Source organism: Pteropus vampyrus, unplaced genomic scaffold (genome assembly GCF_000151845.1).
Source record: "Pteropus vampyrus isolate Shadow unplaced genomic scaffold, Pvam_2.0 Scaffold101, whole genome shotgun sequence".
NCBI lineage: Eukaryota > Metazoa > Chordata > Mammalia > Chiroptera > Pteropodidae > Pteropus > Pteropus vampyrus.
Genome location: NW_011888882.1, coordinates 36,300 through 53,569, shown reverse-complemented (window position 1 = coordinate 53,569; position 17,270 = coordinate 36,300). Strand labels below are relative to the sequence as shown.

General features: G+C 37.9%; 1 protein-coding gene and 1 long non-coding RNA gene across 2 annotated transcripts in view; one reads left to right on the top strand and one right to left on the bottom strand.

The window, feature by feature from the left end:
- Positions 1 to 1,298: 1,298 nt before the first annotated feature.
- On the bottom strand, positions 1,299 to 5,523 carry LOC111742784. The gene is made up of 2 exons (XR_002781465.1): positions 5,293 to 5,523; positions 1,299 to 2,691 (listed from the first exon to the last, which is right to left on the bottom strand). It is a non-coding gene; the product is annotated as an uncharacterized LOC111742784 (long non-coding RNA).
- The window catches only part of NUS1 (NUS1 dehydrodolichyl diphosphate synthase subunit), a 27,994-nt gene continuing 16,243 nt past the window's right edge, over positions 5,520 to 17,270 (top strand). The window contains exon 1 of the mRNA XM_011364758.2: positions 5,520 to 6,106. Coding sequence (XP_011363060.1) covers positions 5,692 to 6,106 — 415 coding nt within the window. The 5' untranslated portion in view covers positions 5,520 to 5,691. The remainder of the gene's footprint in view (positions 6,107 to 17,270) is intronic.

Genomic DNA, 17,270 nt, shown 5'->3' with positions numbered 1-17,270 from the left:
TAGACAACTTTGAACACACGGAAGTGTAATGGGACCTGCTGGTTCTCTCTGCTCTTTGTTGCTGTGACCTAAAACTGCTCTATAAAATAAAGTCCATTTTTAAAAAATGAATAAAATAAACAGGTAATGGAACAGATTTGGCCCATGGCCACAGTTGTTGACCCTTGGTTTAAATTTTTAATACCCCACAGAGGATAGAGGAACATGCTAAACTTCACCAGAGGAAAATGCAGACAGTGGGAAACTCCACAGAACAATCTTGTTTCCTCAAAAATGAATAGGAAGAAAAATAGACAGATGGAGGGGGGAACCATTAGATTGAAAGAGACCTAAGAGGCATATCAATCAGTTGCAAAGTGTGGATATCTCATAGATCCTGACTCAAACTGAAAATAAAAAATATTTTAAATTCATGATATATATAAACGATTGAAATTTGAACACTGATTTGATATTTAATGATATTCAGGAATTAGCGTTATTTTGTCAGGTATGGTAATGATATTGTGGTTATATATTTTAAAAGTTTGCATCATTTGAGGTAGGATGAACTTACATGATGTGTAGGTTTTGCTTCAAAATATTATGGGCAATTTAGCTATATATTATGTGCAATTTAGCTACATATTATGAGAGAAGTGAATGGGATATAAGTTTGTCCATATATCAGTAACTTAAAGTTAGGTTATGATTCATGGTAGTTCATCACAGCTTAATGTGTTTAAAATTGTCCACATAAAAGTTAAAACAAACAAACTTCACTATACTTCCTAGCCATACTTGCTTCTCCATTGCTTTTAATTCTTATAATTTTTCCGTTTTAATGTACACTCAAGCTATACTCTTTTAAAACTAAACACATATATCTAACTAGTTACATGTGGGATTGAATTTAGATAACATGACCAATTTTATACAAAAATGCCTTCCAAATTCTTATATCTGACCTGAATTAAAAGTGTTGTACAACTTGCAAAATCAGTCCTGTCATGCTGGTTTGCACTGTTCTTAATAGGTTGTAGCTGAGTATTCAGCATTGCTTCTAAGTGTTCTGCAATGGAACAGGTTTAGTTTTTAATTTATCAGATGTTTTATAAACTAGTTATGGATCTAGTGTATAGATCCACATGCACTAGATTCATAACTGCTGAGCTATATAGATCATTTTCTCTTTTGCTGTATAAATTATATGCAACCAAATATGTCAATAATAAAGTTGACATATTTTCCATAACTGTATCTTTTTTTGTTGTTTTACTTCAAGAACCTTATTGACAAATTCAGCATGCACCTTTAATTATTTTTAAGGGGTAAGGGACTATTTAATTTTTTGAAATAAGAGAACTTCAATTTACCCATTCTTGGTTTTGATTGATTGATTGGTTCATTCATTGATTCATTTATTTAACAGGCAACAACTAGGCATCTATTAAGTACCAGCTATGGTTCTAGACATGACGTCGCTGCAGTGAACAAAACAGATAAAAAACACTATGCTCATGGAACTTACATTTTAGTTGATGTCTGACAAATATTACAAACGACTAATAAAACATGTGGTATATTATATCATAAGTGCAATGAGGAAAAGTAAAGCTGAGAATGTCGAAATTTAATAGTAGAAGAGGGGTGCAATTTTAAATAATGCGGCCAAAGAAAGATTCAGTGACTTTTGAGTAGAGACTTGAAAGATTCGAAGGAGCAAGCCATGTGGACATGTAAGAAAAGCTATTCTTTTCAGGAAAAGTATAAGTCCTTAAGTTTTACTCATTTTCCTCAAATAGACTTCATTTAAACCTCTTTCTATATAGATATTTAGCATAAAAATCCTATTGACACTGTCAGATTTATTAAGTACCTTCTGTGATATAAAGCACTGGTCTACAAAGCAGCACAAGAAATGGTATCTCTTAAGGAGTTTGTATGCCAGATAGGGATATCTACTAAAAATTAATATAAGCAATTATATAAATGCTGGTGAGTGTTAGATTCTTTATTTAAAAAGAGGAAAAAAGAAAAATCCCTGAGGAGCTCGCTTAACCACATATAATCATAGTAAGGAAAGAGGTGAAACTTAAGCTGGGCCTTGTAAAAATAGGTAGAATTTATATTAGCATAAACAGTTCTGTGTTCTCTCTCTCTCTCTCTCTCTCCCCTCTCTCTCTCATGTATGTGTGTGTGTGCATGTGTCTATTTCCCCATGGCAGCATTTCAATTAGACTAGCTTGAACAACAGCACTGAGTAGAATGTTGGGAACAGTAAATACAATAGATAAGTTTAGATAATGTAAAGCTGAGAAATGAGGGAGGATGAAAGCCTGGGCAACTGTCTGGTTATCTATAGCTTTGCAGTCTACCCCAAACCATAGTGTTTTAAAATAACAGTTTATGTGTTGACTCGGTTCATTTGGGCAGTTCTGCCTTGGTGTCGGTCCCACTCATTAAGTTGCAGTCAGATAGTGGCTGGGACATAAAAGTTTCTCAAAATACATCTGGTGCCTGGTTGGTGATGGCTGGAATAGATGAGGATAGGTTGGTCATGTCTTCACATGGTCTTCCTAACTTGAGATTCCTCATTTAATAGTGGTCTCAGGGTGGTAGTACAACTTCTTACAGGTAGCCTATTTTCCCCAGAGCATCTTCCCAGAGACCTCGTCCAAGGCCAAAGCTTCAAGGCTTCTTGAGACCTAACTTAGGAAATAATGCGGTGTTACTTCTGCTGTATTCTCCTGGTCTGAGAAGTCAGAGGTCTACTCCAAAATAGAGAAACGGACTTTACTTCTCAATGAGTAAATGGCTGAGCACAGTGGTAGGGGTTGAGGTAGCTTGATGGCAACCACCTTGGAGACAAACTACTGTACCACTTTACATTTTCCCCTACCCCTTCACCCAAAAATGTGTATTAAAATAAATATGCAATCTAAGTATAGTTATATTTAGATTTTATTTAATTCTTAGACTAAAAAAAATCCATTCATATTTACCATGGTTTGACTGTCAGCAAACTTTTTTATTTTTGTGTAACTGGAATATTTCTTGATTATAATAATTTCTGCTAAAATACTAATATATACTAAAATATATATTCAAGTATACTAATTTTTTCATATATCAGAAATTGGCATTGTTTTCTCAGGAATTTCTTGAGCTTAGAATTCTAATAAGGGGATTCAATTATTTTGTCAACATGATTGTAATTTACAAAATGACCATAATTGGGATGGTACAAAACTGGAGTTTGGGGGCTTTTGGTGCTATAGCTGTAGGGGTGCTATACTTAACATCTTTCTGAGGCTGTGGAACTCTTTCTGCATTTTTGTTTCCTGGTAGAATTTGGAGGTGGGGGTGACAGATTAGATATGTTTAAGAAGTCTAAAGTCTATATTTGGAAACCCTAAAGTTCTTAAAAGTGCCACGTTTACTCTTCTTTTTTTTTTTTGAAATTGACAAAATAAGAAATTATTCAGAAAAAAAGTTCATAAACTTTGGATTGAATCTATACACACGTAACAGGATACGCAATGTAGTTTTCATATTGTCCCTGAATTGTAGCTGAAAACAAAAGACATTGAACCTACCTTCTTCTAAGAGCAGAGAAACAGCCAGTAATAGGAGTAACCCCCAGGTACCCCCATCTTTAGCCCACTGAAAAGTGCCAAAGAAGAAAATAGGCCCCTCCCTGCCCATCTCCTTTTAGGAAGCTGAAATCTTTAAGCAAAGATACCTGTTAACCTACTTCTAGTTACTCTAGGAGATACAAAACCAAACAATTGGGGAGAGATGCTAGAATATGCATGTTGCAGGTGGTGGTAGGGACTGTCAGTTGGAGATGGGGCCAAAACCTTCTTGCTTAAGTTTGCAAATTCAAAGAATTACAATAGTTGCAGCCTGCACATGCCTGCACACCTGAGAGTTGGCCATGATGAGACAAAATTGATGCCTCTAATCTTGTTGTAAGTGGTGCCTCCTGAGAGCTTCCTTAACGGAGCATCCTGGATTTACATAAGTGGCCCGTGAGGAAGACGACTACTGCAGGCTTTCCTGGTTATGGCTTTCCCCCTCTCCCTATTTTTTTGTCCATCACAAGAGGAGAAGGTACAAAGGAAACACAGAGAGGTAAAAGTGCACGAAGGGTGTGCCTGGTGCCCAGCTCTCACTTCCTAAGGCTGAACTACCAAAGGGAGGAAAACTTTTAGACACAAGATTCAAGTTTTAAAACAAAGTGAAGTGAGTCTTATAAATGGAAATAAGACTGGTTGAAAAAGTGATAGTGATTGAAACATTAAGACATGAAGCCAAGATGTTAACAAATGTTTCCCAGTGTGAAAGGGGGCTTGAAAGAACAAAGATAAGTTAGATATTACAAAAATGAAATTGTTTGATTTCCTATATATAACATATATGTATATAGACAGCATATAACATATAACATATAATGTTATATATACAGACACACATATATAGGAAGTACCAAAAATAGAGTCACAGAATTTATGAGTCACCATGAGATTTACAAAAAGCGAGAACTTCAAGCTAGGAAATCAAGAGACGTTTCATTGAGGAGGTGACTTGTAGAATGAGCTTTGAGAAACGGGCGGGCATTTGGGCAATGTCTAGTTGGGATACAGGAATTCACAGGAAGGGAAGAGCTTGTGCAAAGGGGGCAAAAATGGAACATAATTGTGGCACGGAAGTACTGAACTGACCTAGAGGACCACTTTGTAGTCCAGGTTGGCAGAGACATTAGGCTGTGTGATGGAGATGATACGGATGGATGGGCAGTTTACATCAAATAGTGGTGGTGACTGAGGTCAGTGGTGCTAGTAGTCAATTATCGCTTGCTGAACGAATGAATAAAATGGAGTGATGGCCAGACCAGGTGGTGGAGCCTTCCTTTTTTGTACTAAGCAATGGACAGCTAGTGAGGATTCTCTTTAGAAGAGAATCGCATAGGCTGAATATGTTTCAGGAACATTACTAAGAATCCTCTCATTTCTACTGTTGGAAGAATTAGCCTAGCTAGAAGGTTTGACCAAAGAACAGTAGCAGGACCTCTCTAAGGGACACACTCCAACCTCTGCAGACACTTCTTTTAGGGGACCCTGGTTGACCCCAGCATCGACACTTGCTGAGGACTCCTTTCTACCCCTAGATTCTTTCTGGCATTTCCAATCCACTTGGGCCACTCTTACTCCTTAGAATCCATTTCTGGCAGGGCCGTGAGAGTAGACAGACAGTACAGGACGCCCAGGACCGGAGGGACGCTGGGTCCCTGCAATCACCCATTCCTACCATGACGACATGAGCCTTGCTGGATCGCGTTCCCAAGCGTCAGTGGCGTCTGCTCCGAGCCCTCCATACTACAAGGGGGCGCACTCGGTCACCGGCCCACCTAGTTCCCTGGCGCGCGCTCTCCTTTGCCGCGCCGTGCTGGGCCACATCCTCGAACCCAGAAGCCACGTCAGAGTTCCACGACGACCAATCAGAACTGCCTATGTACTGAGGGGGGTGGGGCTGCCGAGACAGGAGGAAGATGGCGGCGGGGGCGAGGTGAGGTGTTGGCAGTAGAAAGGGGGCCGGGCGCGGGGGGCGAGGGAACGCGGAGAGATGGCCCGCGCCGGCCGCAGGGGTAGGTAAGAAGTCGTCGCGCCGCGGGTGTGGGAGGGTAGGACACCTGGGCGCAACGGGAGTATGACGGGGCTGTACGAGCTGGTGTGGCGGGTGCTGCACGCTCTGCTGTGCCTGCACCGCACGCTCACCTACTGGCTCCGCGTTCGGTTCGGCACCTGGAACTGGATTTGGCGGCGCTGCTGTCGCGCCGCCTCCGCCGCGGTCCTAGCGCCACTCGGCTTCACGCTCCGCAAGCCCCCGGCTGTAGGCAGGAACCGCCGTCCTTACCGGCACCCGCGAGGGGGGCCGGGCGCGGCCGCTCCCCATCCCCGGCTGCGCTGGCGCGCGGACGGCCGTTCCCTGCAGAAGCTACCTGTACACATGGGCCTGGTGATCACTGAGGAGGAGCAGGAGACCAGCTACTCGGACATCGCAAGCCTCGTGGTGTGGTGTATGGCCGTGGGCATCTCCTACATTAGCGTCTATGACCACCAAGGTGAGGCCCGGCGCGGGTAGGGGGACCGGGGCCTCTCTGACCGCGGGGACCTTACATCGGTTCCTAGAGCTCACCGCTGATCGCAGCTCTTCCCGCTCCACGAGTTTCCCGTTTCGCAGCCCTTAAGTGCAAATTACAGTGTTAGAGCTTTCCAAGGAGGGAAATAAGTTTTATTGAACACCTGCTAAGTCCCTGAATTCCATTCAGTCGCTTTCTGTACATTTAAGAAATATTTATTATTCTTAATAATGCCCCAGTAAGGTAAATGGTATTTGTATTCCTTTGTTTCACAAGTGAGGGAGCTGAGGATCAACAGCATTCACTGATTTTGTCCAAAGTCACAAAGGTAATAGGGAGATTGAAATTTTAGCCATCTGTGTTTTTCTACATATTTGCCCCTTTATTACTGCAGTGTTTCTTCAGAGAGGTTCAAGGCACTGATATTATGTCACATTCAGTCTGTGGAGGTTTTATGCTTAAACTGAGTGGTGGGGCCAGGTGGCATTTGAACTGGGCTTATGGTAAGTATGAGAGACTGAACTGGCAGAAATGAAAACAGTCATCTTATGTCTTGAGAGGTTTGAGATGGATCCCTGATTCTCAATGGCCAACACAGTACTTGACATGATAATGGTCCTCTCATAGTTTTGACTGAGGGAATGTTCACCATAGGAAATTTTTGTAAACACTGATCAGGGCGCTACAAACCTAAAGCACTGTACTAGGCATTATCCTTGGAATCTTACATTTAATTCCATGGACCCTCAGGCTTACAGGGATTAGACACATACTCACATAAGTGATGTGGTCAATAACAAGAAATGCTGAGAGTAAGGAACCACTCTGAGGAGGAAGAGAGAAATCCTGAATGGAGGAACTTGAGAAGTTTAGGCAGAGAGATGGAATTTAAGCAGAACATGGAATTTATATGAGAAAGATATGGTTAAGGAATGCTCTAAATGTCAGGTTTGAGTTTCAGTCAAATCCTGAAAGCAGTGGAATTTCCTTAGAGATAATGATGTGGTGAAAAGAATGATTTGAGAGCCTCAGTATGAAGGACAGAAACGAATATTTTATTCTCTGTTCAAAAAGTTAAATTACTGGTATGCTCCACAGAAACTACAACTTGATTTTTAATCTTAAGTCTTTGTCAGATGGGTAGGTTTAAGTGTGGGATTTTGTCGGAAAGGGTACTAACTCTAACAAGGTGTTAGAGTAATCTTTGATGACCAGGTAGCCTGTCAACATCAAACAGTGATTTTTCCAGTAAGGTAAAGTTTAATGTACTCAGCAGCGGACACTTCATGGAACTTGCCAGAGAGTGTGGTAAAGGAATAGAAATCATGAGACTGTTATGAGGCAATGTAATCTTTGCTTAAAATAATGCAACAGATAGATATATTGTCTCAAGAACCAAAGAAGTGAAGCAGAAATGGAAATTAGTTAAAGCCTTTAAGCAATGACTTGCAAGTGAGTCACTTATATGTAGGTGACTTTTTTAAAGCAAGGTCCTCCACCTTCTAATAGGGAAGGAAAATGTGTAGCTAAGTAGTTTAACTTGATGACTTTGCCTGCTAACAGATGATAATATAGCTACACTTCCTTGTTCCGGCAAGTCCTGTTAGTGAATTGCTGATGAGATTTAGAAACATCTCGTGTTATATTCTGTAAAAGAAAAATGATTGGTAATGAAAAGGGAGAAGTCAAGCTGACCAAGTACTGACTGAAAACCGAAAGGAGCTTTAAAGGAGCATTTTCAGTGAATGGATTTAGAGCTCGTGGTATCCTACTACAAAAACAATTTTAATTACTTCTTAAGAGATAAAGAGTAATTTCATTGTCTAAAATAAGATACTTTACATTTACCCATTCTTGATTTTGATTGATTGAATCATTCATTCATTTACCAGATGACAGTTGAGTATCTATTAAGTTCCTGACATGAGAGTACACCAGGAACAAAAAAAGATAAAAATCCCTGTGTTCATGGAACTTAAACTTTGATGCAAGTCTGACAAATATTATCAATGAGTAAAATATATAGTATATTAGATTATAAGTGTAATGAGGAAAATTAAAGCAGGGAAGTGGGATAGAATGTTGAATGCCCATGGTAGAAGAGGGGTGCAGTTTTAAACAGTGAGTGGCCTTGGAAAGCCTCAGTGACTTTTGAGTATAGAGACCTGAAAGATGTGAAGGAGCAAGTGTGGACGTGTGAGAAAAACTATCTTTTTTCAGGGGAGGTATAGATCCTTAAGCTTTACTCAGTTTTCGCCAACATACTTTTATTTAAGCTATTTCTATATAGATGTTTAACTTATGAAAAAATTCTATCGTCATACTCATAAATGCCAGATTTATTGAGTACCTTCTGTGCTATAAAGCACTGGGAAACAAAGAAGTACAAGAAATGGTGTTTCTTGAGGAGTTTATACTCAAATTAGAAAAATTACTAGAAATTAATACAAGCAACTATATAAATGCTAGTGAGTGGCACTTTTTAAAATGAGTGTTCATTCTAATTATAATTTGATCTGGATTATATTTGCTATAAAAAAATCCATCGATATTTACCCTGGTTTGACACTGTCAGCAAACTAATCCTTTTATTTTTATCTCCCTGCAATACTACTTGAATATAATAATTTCTGCCAGTATGTCTTTCATCTATCAAAAATTAGAGGTGTTTCTCAGGAATTTCTTGAGCTCAATTCTAGTAAGAAGACTTGGCTATTTTTTTTCCTACATGATTATATTTCAAGAAATGACTGTAACTGGAATGGTACAAAAATTGGAGTTTGGGGCTTTTTGTGCCATAGCCAGATGGGTGCTATGCTTGCTTAGGTCGTACTTGAAGGATGCCTGGATCCAAGTTATCTGGATATGTGTGATTGTCTTCAGTGATGGAATCTGTTCCATTAGTGCCATGCTGGAAACCTTGCAGTAGGATAGTATTTTTAAAATGTGGTCTCTCAACTATCCTGTGAATGACTCTGCAGGTACTTATAAGAAATACAGGTTCAACACAGTTATCGATCTGACTGCTTAGGGAATGGGACCTTATTATCTCTCTATTTTTATCAAACAATTTATACACTGTTACACTGAAGTTTGACCCTAAAACAAATCAAAGCATACTTTGCTGCTTACTTTAAATCAAATTAGTCATCCTTCATGCTTCTTTTCGTTAGTAAGGATAACCTGGATGTCTTAATATTACTTACTATGAATTTGAGTGATCCAGAATACAGCTTGCCTTCTGTGTGAGAATTCAGTAAAAGACAAAAGGAATCTATTTTGTATTTCTTTTTAGTGTTGCGTCCATAGTTGTAAATCTGCACTAGGTGTCTTATGAAATGATTTTGGGTACAGATTTCTCACACTTGCAAGTAAAAGGTCTGCCTGGTATACTGCCGACCTTCCCAACCTATTTCTTAATATTTTAGAGACCTTTTGCTGCATTTATAAATAGGTTACTTGATGTTCCCTCCTCCTGAAGTGTCCTCTTCTCCTTTTCCTGACAAATGCCTATCTTTCTGTCAAAAGGCCATCACTCATCCTCGAAGGCCATCCTGTCACCTCTTAGGTAGTCTTTATTATTTCTTCCCTAATGTCGCTTTATCCTTGAATCTCTTTAAAACTTTGTACATCTCTAAAAGTACTTTTGTTCTCTATTTTGTAAAGTATTAGTCATATGTATGTCCACCTGAATTTTCTTCCTAGAGTGTAAGCTCCACAATCTATCCTCATTTTTATTCTGCAGAGTATCACTTGGTGTTATGCATCTAATGGCTCGTCAGAATATATTCCTTGAATTGAAAGGAAGGCTGCATTTTCTGTAGATGAGAATAATAAACTTAGTTGGAATTTCTCAACACAAATACTACCCCAAAGCCTCAAAATAATGGAGAAAAATGAACATAGTTTTTACCTTGTTTAGTTATTTGGCACATTGACACATGTTATTGGCAAATATTTTGAAATACAGAGTTGTTGGAAGTGTTGAAAGTCCAAATATAAATGGGATTACATTTCAATATACCAAACAATGCATACTAGTGTACCTGGTTTCCTTTATGTGGTGACTCATGTAAAGGAGCATTCTTTCCCTAATCTTCACTTTTAAAACAGAATTTCACATTTATTTTAGCATTCTGGAATATCTCTTCTCCTTTTTCCTGCCAAAGCTAGCTCCCAGTCAGGAGGCTATCATCAATCTTTGTATATGTGTTCTGAATATCACCCCCTGGTTAACCTCTCTTGACTGTTCCATCCCCCAGTTTTGCTCTGTGTTTAGAAAGTTCTTTCTTGCTTTTGTTAACTTTTGAAATGACCTTATTCTCTGAGTACCCTTCTGTTTAATCATACTACTGGATCAATATGTGAAAATAAACTTTTACTTAATAGTTATAATTACTCGACCTCTTACTATGTACCAGATACTATGCAAAGAAGTGTATTAAATCCTTAGCAGTTTTACACATCAGAAACTGAGACTTAAAAAGCAAGTACCTATATTTAGCAAGGAGCAGGTCTAGAATTTGAACCAGATTTTATTCCAAAGCTTTTGTACTTATAGCCATTATGCGATACTGACTTCCACTGGTAAGAGAATGTGACCCCAATGCAGTCACTTTTAGTACTATTCCTGATTATGTAGGGTCATCTTAGAGCCTTGGTAAAGTGGTAGTTATCTACAAATGATAGAAATGGTTTGTAAAAGATATTTAAAGGCAAATAGAATTTTCTTCATATCACTAGTATAAATGTTTATCCTGTGAGTCATAGAACACATTGTCCTTTTTTAATTAGATAAATTTAACTTTATGGGGCTCCTGCTCTGTATTGATCTATTTATTTGTCAGGTGAGCAGTCCGTGAAGATATTTTAATTTTTTAAATGTGCAACCAGAGAAAGCCCATGAGGCTTGTTTATTTTACACATCTCTTTTGCTGAAGAGCTGGGACTTAAAACCCAGCACTCATTCCATTATACAGTGCCACCATTACCCATATCTGTTCCCTTGCTACAACATGCTAGTTCCAGTGTAATTGTTTTCTGTGAGGTATCCTGGGGCTCTCTCTTGAGGCAAAGCTGTTTAGTCGCTTATAAGATTTATTTTTTTGTTATGACTACTTCATTCACATAAAATTTTAATGGCAAGTTTTTTTCATTTTAAATAATTACTCCATAAGTATATGTTTTCCTCTCTGAAGTTTGCCTCCTCTAAGGTTATAATTTGATTGTTAGAGAATTAAATGAGAGTTACCACTAGGTAACTTACATAGATGTCTATTTTGAAAAGAAAAAAGGCAGGCTACTTTAATGACTTCATTTATTTATGAAGAGATATCAGTTTAATTTCATAGCTGGAGAGATGCTTTATAACTGAAAGATATTATTTCAATGTTCATCTCACTTCTCTTCTCCCCTTGCTTCCCTTGTCCTTATACATACGTGCTGTTAGATTTTTTTTTTAATTTGTTTTTGTAGAAGGAAGGTTTAACCACAGTAAAAATTCTGATTTCAGATTTAGAAGAAGATATATTAAACTTGTATTTTAAAAGGCTTGTTTTATAGAATTGATTATTCATTTCACAAATTTTAAAGGAAGCAGTATTTAAGGGATACAGATAAGATTTTTCTGACTGAATATTTGTCTAAGTAAACTCCTTGTTACTTGGTTTTCTAAGTTGAAAAAATATATGTATGTTATGGCTTTATGACCCAGTTAATGTGTATATGCTTGAGTGTATGGGTAGACTAAATATTGAAACCTATAAGTAATTCTAAAATGTCATTTTAACTAATATAGTAGAGATTTTTAAAGACTCCAAAAAGGTACCTGAATACAATATATAATCTAATAGATAGGTAGGGCATGCTTAATTCCACTCTCTCTGAAATATGTTCTCTCCAGGCTTCTGTGACATTGCATATGGTTGGATATGTACTGCCTTCCTGTCTCACTGCCTGTTTATTCCGAGCCTTATGTCTGGCTTCTCCTTGTTTGTTCCACTTGTAAATGTTGGGATGTCCTCCAGTTTTGTGATGTATGTATGCTCTAGTCTTTCTGTTCACTTTGTCTCCTAAATCAGGGGTTCACAAACTTTTTCTTAAAGGGCCAGCTAGTAAATATTTTAGGTTTAGTGGGCTAAACTACTCAACTCTGGTGATGTACCCAGAAAGCAGCCATGTGGCTCTGTTCCAGTAGCAATAGTTTGCTGACCTCTGCCTCACTCTGTTTTCCTATCTCAGAAAATACTACTACCTTCCAACCAATTGCTCAAGCTAAAAACCTAAATGTCATATGTCTTCCTACATCATGTTCCACCTGCAGTCTGTCAGCAGGCCTCCTTGGTCTTACTGCTAGAATATATACCAAATTTCCCACTTATTTTGATTCTCTGTTGCAGCCACCCAAGATTGAGTTGTCATTATCTTTTGCCTGATTATTGCTGTAGCCTCCTAATTGGTCTTTATTTCTAATCTGACCTCTATACAGTAGTCCCCCCTTATCGTGGGGATACGTTCCAGCACCCTCAGTGGATGCCTGAAACTGCAGATAGTAGTGAACCTTATACTATATTTTTCCCTATACATACAGTCATGTGTCACTTAACAGGGACATGTTATGAGAAATAGTTTGTTAGGTGATTTCATCATTGTATGAACATCGTAGAGTGCACTTACACAAACCTAGTTGGTATAGCCTACTATACAGCTAGGCTCTATGATACAGCCTGTTGCTCCTAGGCTATAAACCTGTACAGCATATTACTGTGTTGAATACTGTAGGTATTTGTAACATGATAGAAAGTATTTGTTTATGTAAACATAGAAAAAGAACAGTAAAAAAAATACAGTATAAAAGTGAAAGTGTATGCATGTGTGTGTGTGCTCACACATGTACACATGCCTTGGAGGCAAGGGGAGGACTGTAGAGGGCGGCTCCCTAGGAGGGAGAGTAGATATCAGGAAGAAGCAGAGAGGAACTGAGAGAGAGAAGAAGAAGAAGGGGAGAGAAAGAGAACAGAAATGAAAGAGACCCAGAGATAAAGCTTGAGAGAAATACTGAGAGAGAGAGGCAAGGGGAAGAGAGAAAGAGGGATGGAGGAGGGAAGGAGAGTGTGTGGCAGGCAGGCAGACACTGGAGCAACAGAGCATGGAAGGGATAGAGGAACTGGACTGGGAGGAAAGAGGGAGAAATGGAGGGAAGGAAAGTGAGTTTGTGTTCAGGAGTGTGTGCATGTGTATCTGTGAAGGGATGGGTAGGGCAGTCTCCCTGGCTTCCCCAACTGGCAACTCCTGGTGTCTAGGAGTTGGTGGGAGGAGGGTGGACAGCATCCTGAGCCTCCTTCTTTATTTAAACTACCCAGAGCTGGCTAAATTCAACATCTTAGATCCAGTTTTTCTTTCAACATCACAAACTTTTTACTTATAATCAATTTTAATCTTATGGGACCACCATCATGTATGCAGTGTGTCATTGAATTGTTATTTAGTACATGATTGTACATACCTACAATAAAGTTTAATTTATAAATTAGGCACAGTAAGAGACTAATAACAACCAAAAATAGAATAATAACAATGCACTCTGATAAAAGTTATATGAATGCGGTCACTCTGATAACCTAACCTATCTGATACCCCCAATGACTGCTAGGTGATTGACGGGCGGGGAGCGTACACATTGTGCCTGTGCTGGGCAAAGGGATGATTCATGTCCTGGGTGGGATGGAGTGGATGGTATGATATGTCAGCTTGATACTCAGAAAGGTGGCAATTTAAAATTTATGAGTTATTTCTGGAATTTTCCATTGATTATTCAGAACATAGTTGGCCATGGATAACTGAAACCACAGAAAGCAAAACTGTGGGTAAGGGAGACTACTGTATAATCTATTCTTAACCCACCAGCAAAGCAGTCTTTTTCGATAACATTCAAACTATGAATAAAACCTTCCAATGGCTTTTTATTGTACTTGAGCTCATTACCAAAGACCACAGACCCATTCATGTTAAGACCGTTACCTGCATCTCTGGCCTCATATAGTTCCCTTCTTTCTATTTAAATTCTATGTTTACCACTTATACTGGCTTTTTCGTTTCCTTGAACGTGGTGATAACCTAAATGCTGAGGGAATATGCAATACCTGTAATGGCAATGATTTCAGCTGGGGAGGTACTGATTTTTATATTTGAAGAGGTAAACAAAATCTGCAAAGACCTTTTTGTTAAATAATGCAGTTGTTAACATGAACATGAGATTAGCCCTAAGTGAGCACACACACACATGCACACATGTTTTACAAGAGAAAAAAGCAGGATACAAAATTGCATGATCACATATGCCAGGATTATACGTGCATGTGGACAAAGACTAGAAATAGTTGTGTCATGATGGGAAGGTGGATGGATGATTAGGGAGTATTTCTTTATTGTCTAAACTTTGAATATCTTATGTAGTTTTTATTACTAGAATTTCAAAGAGGTATTTCTTAGAATATAAAAATCTACATTTGGCCCTCAAAAGTGCGTAGCTAGTGTTTGTCAAGAAATACCAAAAACGATGTAGTCTTTCTGAGGTCCAGCTTCCCTAGCATAATGTTTTATTCTTTCATAGAAATTTTAGATGTGTGTGTTTGTGTTTTAAAATTTTTAGCTCTTTCATATATCTTTTCTGTGTATATCTCCACATAGTTTATGCTTGGGAAATTGAGACTGTATGAGATATAGTTGTAGAGCAACAAAACAATGTAGAATTCTTTAAGTCATTATTGCAAAAAAATTACTTTATATTCCCAAATCATTCTTAAAGAATTTAACTATCTGTTAGCCTTGAGAAACCTTCTACAAAAGCTTTTCAAAAACGAACTGCAGTCCTGGTTTTTTCAAAAGATACTGTTCATTTGTAAAAAGGTCAGTTTTATTTATTTTATGGAGTTTAACTTTTTTGAGAGAAGTAAAAATTTAATAGTATCATGGATTTATTATTGCTTATCAGCGCGTTAGAAATAGTTCTGAGCTGAATAATTTGAAGCCAGGAGACCTGGTTTTCAGTTCAGTCTTAGTCTCTTGACCAAGGACAACTGCTTAACCTTTCGGGGTCTTATTTCCTCATCTATTAAAGGATGGATAAAATAATTCTAATAGCTCATTACTATATAATTCTGTAAAATACAGTTTTCTCAAAAGTTTGAGTACTTGCACGTTTTTCTCTTAGATCAGTTATTCCTGAGTGTAGTCTCGAAATGCCTTTTACATAAAAGGACTTTTGTGACAGATTCTTTACTTTTATTATTTCATTTTGGCTTTAGTTGAGCTTCTATGAAGGCAAAAAAGATGAATTATGATATGAGAAAAAGAATCTCCACATAAACAATGATATTACTAGAGGATTTGCCTATTCAGTCAAAGTCACACTTATATTTTGTTGCCTTTCTTGTGTATCATGAGAAGTGTTTATGTGTAGACTTTGAGTCCTGAAGAAAATTATAAGTTGATAATGTTGCTTATAGGTAAGTGAGATAAGTATCATTGAGTATAATCAGATTTTAGGATGGGGGTCAGGCTATGGGATAATCAGAATCATCTTGCTGATAATCTGTCTTATCTACACATTTAGCATATCTCAGAAACTATACTTTTTAAAATTCATCTCTTCATCCAAATCAGCCAAGGCAAAGGTCTGTTTAAAATAACTTTATGAAAGTCTTCTTTTAAAAGATACTTGTAACTATACCTCTGTGTAATCTTTCTTTTTAACAATTTCTGCCTGTGTGCAATAAGGACCTGTCTACTTTTATTGTGAGAGGTCCCTGAAAACTTTTTAAAAATTCCATTCGGTGACATGTCCATTTAGTTTTTGTTGTTGTTAGGTAACATTTTGTGCACTGATAATTCAGTTTAATAAATAAACATTGAACTCCTGCCAAATGGAAGGTGCCTTAGGGGAAAAGAGATGACTAAGACACAAGTTCACAACTAAGAATACAGTTTAGTAGGGGGTTAAGCTATAACTATTATAAAAAGAATATTGGTTTATTAAGGAGTTTGAACAAAATGTATTTGGAGGGGGTGAGGGTCAGTCAGAGAAATGGGGCACATCTGGCTGAGCGATTGAGGATAAGTGAAATTTCAGCTGACCTGTGAAGAATTAGGAGAATTCACAGGTATGGGGCTGGGTAGGTAACATACCAAAGAATGGAGACTAGAATCACTGTGTTTTTGGAGGAGTATAAGACAATTAAATTTGCTGTGGTTAGAGTACTATAGAGAAATAGAAAGATTCATTTATTTCATAAATTATTTCCACCCACCAGTATGGAAGCCTGGCTGGAATGTTAATGCTGATCTGAGCAGCTTGTTCTTAATACGTTAAGCATTTGGGAGTCATTGAAGATATTAAAGTTGGACTGTTCCAGGATTGAAGATGTACCCAAAGAAAATTAATCTTGTAGTCAGTCTAATGAGAAGGGGCAGGAAAGACCCATTAGAAAGTGGTTGTGATATTATAAAGAAGACTGTTGCTTTGAAACAGTAGGGACAATGGACAAAAGGAAATGAGTACAGGAAACATTGCTGTAGAAGAGCATATGGGTTCAGCATATTAACAGGGCACAGGTGGGTGCTGGCGATAATGCTAGAGAGCAGAGAAAATGGCCGAGTGACTGGGCCGGCAGTGATGCCTTTATTAGAAATAGAACAAGAAGAAAAGCTATGGTTTTGCTTTGTTTTTAATTATAGAAATGGCTTTCCAGCAGTTATGATTTTAAATCACCTTTGTCCCATTACCTTTATACATTTACTATTTTCATATTGCCTATTTTCTTCCAGGCCTTGTCTATAAGTACATATAAGTTTCACAGTTACAGTACTGTTGTATTTTTTTAAACTTGATGTAGTATAAGTATTTGAGACCTAGCTTGAAAAGAGAAGCTGCCAAGTTTTAGATTTGTTCATTTTCAGATGCTTACAGAATTTCTGGGTAGGGTTAGATGTTTCAGATGAACTGGAAATGTTAGGAACCAAATGCTGATCCTGTTCTTAGTTAAAATTTTAATGATCATCATGGATGTTTTGCATTAATTTTAAGTTTTTAAAGGTAATGCATTATTTTTATTTATCTTAATTACTGAGTTTTTGACACCCCTTAAAG